This window comes from Acipenser ruthenus, chromosome 28 (assembly GCF_902713425.1).
Source record: "Acipenser ruthenus chromosome 28, fAciRut3.2 maternal haplotype, whole genome shotgun sequence".
Classification (NCBI taxonomy): Eukaryota; Metazoa; Chordata; class Actinopteri; order Acipenseriformes; family Acipenseridae; genus Acipenser; species Acipenser ruthenus.
In genome coordinates, this window is record NC_081216.1 from 23,022,545 (window position 1) to 23,032,672 (window position 10,128).

Below are 10,128 nucleotides of genomic sequence, written 5' to 3' on the forward strand. Positions count from 1 at the left end.
TTATTGTTTGCTTTATACAGTTAAGGCTTATTTTCTTCTTCTCTGAAAGTGTGTCAATGACTTTACACTTGTTTTAAAGAGTAAAGGCACATTGTAGACGTATACAGAGATGATCCTCCCCAGTCCCTGAGAGCGTCACGTGGGAGCACAAGGCTGCCTTGCTCTGCAGGCACACCGGTGTTTGGTCCCACAGTTGATAACAACCAGCTTTTGTTGTACTTGCAGTTTAAAGACATGGCAGCGGTTCTGTTTTGCTTTGTGTTGCTGTGGTCGGCAGCTATCCAGTGTCATGCCAGCTGTGCCCTGGAGAACATCACAATAGGAATAGAGAAAGACGGCTGCGGAAACTGTGTGTCTGTCAACACTACCTCCTGTGCCAGGAGGTGCCTTACGCAGGTGAGCGCTAGTTGATGGTTCATTTTTATATTTTTTGTGTGGTCTACTTTAATGGTCTAAACAGTGACTTTTAATACCACCTCTTTTTTAATTTTAATGTTTATTAATCTATATATTTCTAATATTTAATTTCTTACTAGTTTCTCTTCTGTCTACTTAGATAATTATTTGTCACGCGTACTAACTATTCCAGGAATAAAAATGCTTTTAACAAGACTCCCAAGGGCTGATAACAAGGGAAGTGGAGAAGTGGGGTATCTTTAAAATCACTGACAGTCATAAAAATAGTTTTCTATGAAACCTCACTGGTTTCTCGATGGAGATACCACAGGGTAATGTGTCTAGTAATTAGCACTGTTGTAAAACTAATTAAAAACACAGCTGGTAGCTGAACTAGGAAGGAGCTAGGGTTCAGGTGTGTTGTATAATTGATTCATTTTAAGGCAACAGGGATTCTTAATTAAAATGCAAAGAACCTGTTTACTCTCGCATTCTGAATTCTAATTAGTTTTCCCAAACTTAAGCTTAGGTTAAGAATAAATAATCAAAAAATTCATTTGGCTACAGGTTGAAAAATTATTGTAAAATGTGCAGTAAGCTGGTGGCATTGTACACTACAGAACCGATAAATATATAATCCACACTGTATTTATGTGTGTATGTGTCTGTCCCAAAGTGCAAGCCATCCTGGCAGCTATTGCAGATCATAGCAATGTGACTATTATTTGTTAGTGCTATAAGAGAACATGATGAAATCAACATCCTTAAAACCAAATTAACACATTAAAAAAAAACACAGTACACATGGTATATACAGTATGGTAGTGTTCTACGCATTGGTTGACATCTGTACGCAGGATAAGATGGAATTTGATTACATGTGTGGGCTAACTGTAACTGTACTGGACGGTTGTAAGACCTGAATTTCTCCAATCAGAAGCAAGCTAGAGTGCCATCACTCACTCGCTCATGCTCAGTTCGGGTCTCCGTCTGCCTGTGGAAGAGGAGCTGTGTTATCCAGTTTATCCCTGATCTCTGTACTTAAAATCTTAGTTTTCTTGTTTCTTGTTGGAACATGAGGTTTAGTAATGTCGCCCTGGGTTGGGGCCAGTTGTAACACGTGTTACAATTGACCCCATACAACATTAGCTCAATTATTTTAGGGATGTTAAAGTTTTAAAAGTATGACAACAACAAAAAATTGCCTTATGTGAAGAATTTAATTTCTCAATAGATATTCAGTTTTACAATAAAAACAAACATATTTGGCTTCCTGTTGAAATTGATCTTATTTAATAAAACATTCCATTCTTGAGCTGAGAAAATGTGTTATTTATTCAGTTATTCTTCACAGAATAATTAAATAAATAAATCAAAAATGGCCAGGAAGGATGAGAAGAGTCACAAACCCCAATTCCGACAGTATGAGGAGTGATATGCAAATGAGGTGGGTACCTAATTAACATACCCTCCATGCAAAAACCAAAAGGGTTGATGTGGTCGGATTGCATATTTTCCATCTAAAGAGGTTCCGCCTCTTTCAAAAAGTCCTAATGGAGATGGGACCCTATTTAAAACAGGCTTCGTTAAATAAAGGCTCTGGTGTGGGTGCACGGACTCTGACTACTTGGGCGATGGAGCCCAGTGTGCTGCTAGAGATTGCTGCGATTTGAGAGGATGTAGCTGCTATGCCAAAATGAAGGTAGGCCTTTTCTCCATGCTTCATGTTCTACCAGGCAAAGCAAATGCATTAAGCATAGTAATTTATTTCAGAGTGGAAAAAATGACATTAATTATATTTAAACACAAAAAACAAACCGTAGACTAAATATACCATGTATACCTGTAAAGATTATATTTGAGATATATACAGTTTATTTTCTATATGGGTTAAAACTGAAATTGAATGTCTCTCAAATGCACTTTCTCGATTTTACCACTATGGGAGGGTATACACAGCACTGCTGTATATAAAAAAAAAAAAATAATAATAATAATAATAAAGATTATTACATATATATTGGCTTTAACCTATGTTGCAAATATATTATATATATATATATATAAAATAAAACACACAAAAAACTAGTTTTAATTCAATACAAAAAAATGTAAATATATTCAGTTTATAATTATTTATTTTACATTCCCCGATTTTAATTTTTTTTTTTTTTTTGTAATTGTCATTGAAATGCAGTTGCTAAGCATTGGGGTTGACCCTTATCCCTTTCTGTGCCATATTAAAAGTGTAGTATATATATATATATATATATATATATATATATATATATATATATATAAAATCACAATTACCAAATGTTGACAACTGTGGGTCTATATACTCTGGTTGCCTTGACGAGTCTGACTTCCTTTGCAAAAGATAAACACGTAATTCATAACTAGTTTATTCAATATACTGAAAAGCACACACATCGAGCAGGCATTTTCATATGGTTTATGCTTGATTTATAACAGAACTAACAAATATTTTCCTCTAAATAGATACAATAATGCAAACAATACACATGATCATTTTCCATTGCTGCATTGCTCTGGATTTGTTAAGTGTACAAATCGGGTGATAAAAAATAAACCTTCTTGGTCTTACTTGGTATGCAGTGTATTCCCCCCCCCCCCTTCCCCTCCCATGACCCTGCAATATACAGTTTATAACTGCATCATGTCAACATTTTTAAATGAATGATCAACTCTATTTACTACATTTCAGCCAACATAATGTGTCAGAAAATAATTTTTAATGCAAGTAAAAGTCCATTTTTTTCAAAATGTTATTGTCCCGTTTGAAAGAACAAAACAAAAAGCACAGGACACTGTCTTCTACAACAGCATAAAAAAAAAACAGCATTTATGTATTTTTGGGATGAACATTATATTGAAATCGAACTTAATTCTACCATAGGAGAATGCAGAGTGCAGTCCGGCACAACCATCTACTCAGATCTAGCCCACGTGCTTATTGCGGATAATCTCCCCGCCTTCGATTTCCACTTGTTCGTACAGCCACTTGCGATCGCAGCGGCACTCAACGCCACACTTGCGGGACCTACATTCAGGACAGGGGTAGAAGCAGCCCAGGCAGTCTTCATCCAGACAGTCACACAAATCCAAGCCACTTGAAATCAGCAGGCCTGCGCTGTCGTACACTTTACTCTTTGCACCAATTGTCTGCCTTAAAAGAGATAGATAGATAAATAAATAAATAAATAAATAAAAGAACACATCTTTGCTACTGTAACAGAAACTTTGGGTACACAAGTAGTCCCTCTGCCTTGAAGGCCATTAGATAAGTGTAATCTGCCACGGCAGCTATGTGCAGGTCTGCAACAGGTTCGGCTCTGGTATCTGAAGTTACTATAGGCAAAATGTTACACCCATGGTACACCCATGTTGCCCAAATTGGTTACATACCCACTCTACCTCTAATGTTCTTTAGAGCCTGTTCTGGGTCCAGGGTTGGGGTCAATTCCAATTCCCTTTTAATCAATTCTAACACATCATTGATCAAAATGAGCAGTATTCTGTTAAAATAATATTCTCGCATGAATTAAATTGAAGTCATTGTTAGTCGATTAAATTGGCTTCAAATAAAAGTAGTTGATCAAACCACAACAATTGTTACGTCTGGGTACATAAACATTTTACATGGAAAGTGGGCAAATCTGGAAAACCACTTTGGTTGAAATTAATTCATAAAGTTTTATGAACTGCAGCCAACCATATCTTATACCAAAAGAAAAATGCTTACTATTTCTTGTTACACAACGTTAAATTAATGCCAGCATTGTACAGTACTCCGTGTAATAGAGTATGTGGCAATACCTGTCTGCGTTGGTTACTGTTTTGTTGGGCTGCAGTCTTCTCTTATCTCTTCGACCGGGCTCTGCAGCAAACTCAGTCTGGCGCCCTGGGTTGGCAAACTGAAGTGACTTCAAGGCCTTAGCAGTCCGTCCCTGAAAATGTGAAACTGTCATTAGCTATAGAATTTGATTTGATTTCTATTTACCGGAGATGCCCTCCAGGTTCGGCCTGGATATATCTGGATTTGTAACCTTCGTTCTCTGGTCATTGCCCACTCCCCAATTTAAACCAAAATCCAAATTGAAGCGCAACTGTGTTTACAGCAGAATTGGACACTCCGTGAAGACACAAAACACAAACTAAACAAAAGTGAACCTTACAGCATTACAAACAATCAAATTATTAAACACTTTTTTTTTTTTTTACAACAGTGCGCTCTTTACCGTACTATTTTCAGCTTGTTTGGTGGTATGGAGGACGTGTTTTTCTAGTTGGTTATTTAGTTGAAACCTTGCATGCATGCAAAGCATCCTTATGACAGATCTGTGTTTGTGGGAGTTTAAAGAAAGAGTTCCGTATACATACTTCACTATTGCGTGTCTTTCTCTGTCCTGCGTTGGGGTCAAGGTTGCAGTAGCCAGTCAGCAGCTGTGAACACCTGAAACACAGTTTCCAGCCCGGCACTAAGTGCCTTGCAAACTTCTCGCTCAGAAACATGGCTTCATCCAGGTCGAGAGGCTTCAGCCCTTTCTTTATTGCTTTCTTGTGAGTATTGAAGGGATCGCAGCAGGCCTTCTGCAGGTCCTCATAGCGGTCCACATAAACCTTCTCATGGTGAAAACACACTCTGTCACTCTCTGTGAGGCTCATAATACCGGTCCTGAGCTGCAGCAGCAATGCGTTGCTGGGTGACATCTCACGCAGAGCTTTGCAGCCCGTCTGGCGGCAGTAGAAAGTCTTGTGGCAGTCGTGAGTTGCTTGAAGCTGTACTCCCACAGTGCAGGGTTCCAGATCAGCCATGACTTATCCGTATGTTCTAGAACTACAATTGTTTTTAGTTTTTTTTTTTTTTTCCTGCAATTAAACTCCCCAAATCCTGTCCAGTCTGAAGTTCCTATGTAGTCAACCCTAGAGAAAGCATTAAAGGCAATCAGATTGTTGCGTTGTATTGTGAGCCTTTTCTATGAACTGGTTTTGTTTAATTACAGGCCCTTACTAGAGCCTGTTAAACCACCCACCACGACTGTAAGGAGGCTTCCCTTTCTTGTTCCGAAGACCACCTTACTTGCTTCATTATCAACTACAATGCTATACTATACAATAGGGAATAAACAGAATCAGCATAAAACCATCTCAACACAGTACAGGTCATCTATAATACATGATAATGAAAAGCATTTTATATTTGTACTGCCAGATTAAACCTGTACTGTTTGTTTAGTATTATAGGCACCTTTTTTTAGCAGTGGCCTCTGACGATGGTTCCATTTGGATTTGTAGCTGGACTGGGGTGTTTACACTTCAGCATGTGGAACTTTGATTTTTTCTTATTCTTACTGTGATTGGCTGCAAAGACAACAGGGCTAGCCAGAGATTGGATAATGTTTGTTGGGTTGGTTTTTCTTGTGTACAGTTTCCTAGTAACTAAAGACACTGTATTCTGGGAGACGCTGTTATTAGTGGACGTTTTTGGGGAGGCAGACCAGCTGTGCAGCAAAATTACTATGCGTATTTTTACACATTAAATTTAAACATTCTGCGTATTTCTGATTTTTTTATGTGTAAAAATGGCAGGTACGCAGCTTATTTGGACCGCTGCTGGTAAAACTTTATAAAAAAAAATTCCAATGACAAAACAGCAGCGTTTTAGATGGTTTTGATACTTCAAACAACTTCTGCATCGCTGACAAGGAATGCAAGAGACATTCTCAAAAAATACAACAGGCAACCCTGTGACAAACACAGTATAAGAATTTGTCTTAAAATAAAAGCAATCTTTGACAGTTAATGTGTACATTTTTAAAGGCAGGACTTTAATGTAACCTAAGACACTGTTTTCACAAAGCTTTAACAGCAGTTATTTTAAGAATCATTTTAGGAATATAACCCCTGTTTGATAATCACGAAACAGTGCTAGAATGCTCTTGTATTCTTAAACAGTGGAGAACAGTACCATTAATGCCACTTTAAAACAGTATTTAATTAATCAAAACAAGGAGTTTTTAAAAAATAGTTTGCGTGTTAAAGCTTTGTGAATAGGCACCTGTGTTTTTAATATTTCAACCTCAAAGTATAACTGGGTGTTTGAAGTGATGGATATGCTTCCCAGTACACTAAGCTGTGTCTACTGGTAAAATGAAAATCAATGCAATAATACATGAGAAAAGCAAAACAGGTTAATACTGAAATAAATGCATAAAACAGTGCTTTCTGCACACATCAAGAATACAGCAGTGTAACATTTATTTTAAATGCAAGTTACATTTGTTGTTTTCCATGCATATGTTCTACAGGCAAAGCAGCAAGTAGCTATGCTTTCACAAAGCAGACCAGTGCAAATTATTTGTAGCATTGGTAGTTGAGGGTTTAAATAAATAATTAAATAAAAACACTACATATGTAATCTGTAACTAGCAATGCCACCTTAAATAGAGGCATATAACAGATAAACAGTACTTTTATACATTACAGAATAAAAAAAAAATGATTCAATGTTTTATTTGGACAAAGTGTTAAACTTTTGTATTTAAACGCTTAATGTTACAAACTTGTACATCAAGAACGTGACGCAGTTTGTTAAAATTGTCACGGGATAGTGCCAGGCAGTCCTCCTTTCTGCAAAAGGTTTGACAGGCAATAGGTGTTGCGTAAACGATGACGTCATTTTAAAGTCAGTAATACTGGTGTTAATTAAGGAACTGTACTTTTCGACTGACTTCCGGCGGTATGAAAACTGTAGGCCTCGGCCAATGAAAAGAGAAAGTAAAACGGTTTCTTTAGAACACGTCTTATTAAGTTATGCATGTCATAAAATGATTTATTAACTGTGTCTATTGAATATATATAAAAAGATCTAATACATTTAAAATTAACTACACTACAAGTAACGCATGTAAACAAATAGACTACGACTATATAAGAAATTCTGCTTCAAATTTTAAACATGTTTTTAAATTACAAATAAGTAGCGACTATAAAACAGCCAGTATTTTTGTCGCATTCCGTATTGATGCGTGGTTTATTTTAGGTTGTAAAAAACTGCACGTAATCCTTGGGTCATTTTCTCTGGCTGAAGATTCATAACAATACACTATTAGTAAACACACACACACACCCTGCAAAATAGCGAATTGCAAGCCCCAAACACTGCGAAGACACATAATAACAACAGCATTGCACATTAGTTTAGTATGCAGCACACGCCAAAAAAAACAACACACTGCTTTGCTACGCTTGATTTTTTTTCTTTTAACGCAATGCCAGATTCACCTTTCTCGGAGGCGGCATGGCCGCTCGGCTCTCTTCTCTCCAGCTAGCTTTCCCTTCTGCCCCTTCGCAATTCACTGCTTCACAAAGGCTACTTTTATCCATCAATGGTGTACGTTTCCCGCTTTCAACAGTCCCTCACCTTTCCAATGTCTCTCCTCGGTTTCCGCATGTTGTTCCCCTTCTCTAGCACCGTACGAGACACTACAGTTCCAACGTAACATGACGGAGGCGCTTTGTGAATCACAACGCGCCCTCTAGTGTACTGCATTAATAATGCTGGTAAGAAATACTAATATAAAACTGCAACAGCCAGAGTCAACTTGGTCAATACATTGTGAAAGACAATTAAACTGAATTGTCTACTTTGCATTAAAAATTAAATCTAAAAGTTGAAATGCGTGCTTAAATCCTGATGATTAGCATTACAAAGTCAGGAGTAATCTCGATAAATACTGTACAATCTCTAATAGTAATGGGGTAGGCATTAAAAAAGAGCCTTCCATTTCAACTGCAATGTTACTTTGAACTACTGTACAACCACGCGTGTGTTCTACAAGGTTCTTTATCGGCTCAGCACATTCTATTCGAGGTATCACACTAATATGCAAATGATCAAAATACTGTGATTGGCTGTAAAATTCTGCTTACTTTGGTTTGAGAAGAATATAAAAATGTAGTAAAACATGAATAGACATAAAAAATAAAACCTGAAATCTTAATTATAATCTTAACTGATTTAGTGTAAAGGTCATGACCAGAGTTACATGAGGTTATGCATCAATAAAGTGCATTAGTATTGCAATAAAACTACTATTATTTCCATGTTTTTAAATGTAGTAATGATTAAATTCTTCACGTTTTTGAAAGACTGGGCATTTCTGCCATATCATGAACATAATAATCCTAGTTCAAACATATGTTTAATTCAAATATAGCAGATTCCTAAGATTTTCATTTGAAATGCAGTACTGTTGTCTTAAAATCATGTATAAAGACTAAGGTGTCTGCAACTAGACTTTGTCAATACTTTGAATTCACCTTTGAAACTCTAAAGTGGAGAGTGGGCTTTGCAACATTGTATATTTTCTCCTGGGGCTGCGACATTTTCTTACATTGGCACATGACATCACAACCACATCTGTCATGTTTGTAAAGGAAGGGTTTGAATTCATTATGAAATTGAGAGGATTTTAAATCATTAAAAAAAAACTCCAGAAAAAACACTTAAAATCCACATTTAACTTAAAAAAAACTTTGTTAAATTCTTAACCTCTAGAAATCCCAGAGCAAGGAATAAAAAATTTGGAGGGAAAACCTCTGATTTGGCAACACTGATTGGGGTGTTTACACTTCAACCTGTGTAGCTTCTCATTTTTCTTATTCTTATTGTGTAATAGTGGGCAATTCTCAAGGATCCACACCCAGCATTTTGATTCGTTGTCTTCTCTGCCTTTGCCGTAGCCCAGCTCGTTTTCTTTCTTCTTCTTCTTCTTCTTCTTCTTCTTCTTCTTCTTCTTCTTCTTCTTCTTCTTCTTCTTCCACGCTTCTTACTTGATTCCACCTGCAATGCATTTTCACTCACTTTATATGTGTTACAATGGCATTTTTTTTTTTAAAGCGGGCTGGCAAAAAAAAGGTTTTGGGCCGTGGCTTATCTAGGTGAGAGTGCAAGCCACGTGAAGCCCTCTTTCACGTGGTTAAAAAAACAACTATGTTGTGTGTTAGGTTCGTTTGTGCTAAATAACTGACTTGTATGTAATCCTGATGAAGGTGAACGGCACTGAGACGTTCATTTGACTTTTTAATCTTGATGTTGCACAAATAAAAGCTGGGCCCATATTTCCGGGACATTTTTAAGCCCCTTTCAAACTGGCACTTCTACCCGGGTCAAGACCTGGGTTCTGGCTACCCCGGTCACAATTCTGCATAGTGGGAAACCAAGTACCTGGGAGAACCTGTAATAAAACGATTGTTACAGCATTTAGCAGCGCAAGACACAGGCATGAGACAAAAACACAACAACAAAAAAAGGCATTTTTTTTTAACCTGTACGGGTGTTTTGTTTTGCCAACTACAAAATAGCATCTGCAGTCATTTGTATGATTCTGGAAGTCAAACCACACGAACAGAGCCACAGGCAGACCAGCAAGGGTTGTTTTGCAGCAGCAAACATGCCCTCTAGCGGACGTAGTGAAGAGGAACACAGTTTTTATAGACACGGGCCTATATGTTTACAGTGTTTTAGACATTGTATCAGTTTTTTTCATTTGGATGTTTTTTTGGCGGAAGGCGGGTCTTTTGTTTTGAAGAAACGTCATTGGTAGAAAGGTGTGTCAATTACAGACCGTGATTTTCTTTCAGGGATGTATGTAGGATGCTAGGATAATTGATCAAATAAGTGTGAATCAAGGGTTTTCACTAAAT

At 37.2% G+C, this 10,128-nt stretch overlaps 1 protein-coding gene across 3 annotated transcripts; it reads right to left on the bottom strand.

Moving 5' to 3' along the window:
• Positions 1-1,597: 1,597 nt before the first annotated feature.
• On the bottom strand, positions 1,598-7,980 carry LOC117434643 (ARL14 effector protein-like). Of its 3 annotated transcripts, XM_059002864.1 has the most exons (5): positions 7,705-7,980; positions 4,801-5,343; positions 4,237-4,367; positions 3,826-3,935; positions 3,484-3,586 (listed from the first exon to the last, which is right to left on the bottom strand). In XM_059002864.1, the coding sequence occupies exons 2-5, from the start codon at positions 5,233-5,235 to the stop codon at positions 3,537-3,539; spliced, it is 726 nt and encodes a 241-aa protein (XP_058858847.1). In that variant the 5' UTR covers positions 5,236-5,343; positions 7,705-7,980; the 3' UTR covers positions 3,484-3,536. The 3 variants fall into 3 exon arrangements, with proteins under 3 accessions (XP_058858846.1, XP_033913130.1, XP_058858847.1); XM_059002863.1 differs by lacking the exon at positions 3,826-3,935 and having other exon boundaries at positions 1,598-3,586; positions 7,844-7,955; XM_034057239.3 differs by lacking the exon at positions 3,826-3,935 and having other exon boundaries at positions 1,598-3,586; positions 7,705-7,950.
• Positions 7,981-10,128: the final 2,148 nt, after the last annotated feature.

What these genes read in the sequence shown, in the direction of transcription:
- LOC117434643 (XM_059002863.1), bottom strand. Translation starts at nt 5,235, where the DNA reads ATGGCTGATCTGGAACCCTGCACTGTGGGAGTACAGCTTCAAGCAACT. An exon ending in GAAAGACACGCAATAGTGAA is followed by an intron (nt 4,368 to 4,800) that starts GTATGTATACGG and finishes TCACATTTTCAG; the next exon opens with GGACGGACTGCTAAGGCCTT. An exon ending in ACAGTAACCAACGCAGACAG is followed by an intron (nt 3,587 to 4,236) that starts GTATTGCCACAT and finishes ATCTCTTTTAAG; the next exon opens with GCAGACAATTGGTGCAAAGA.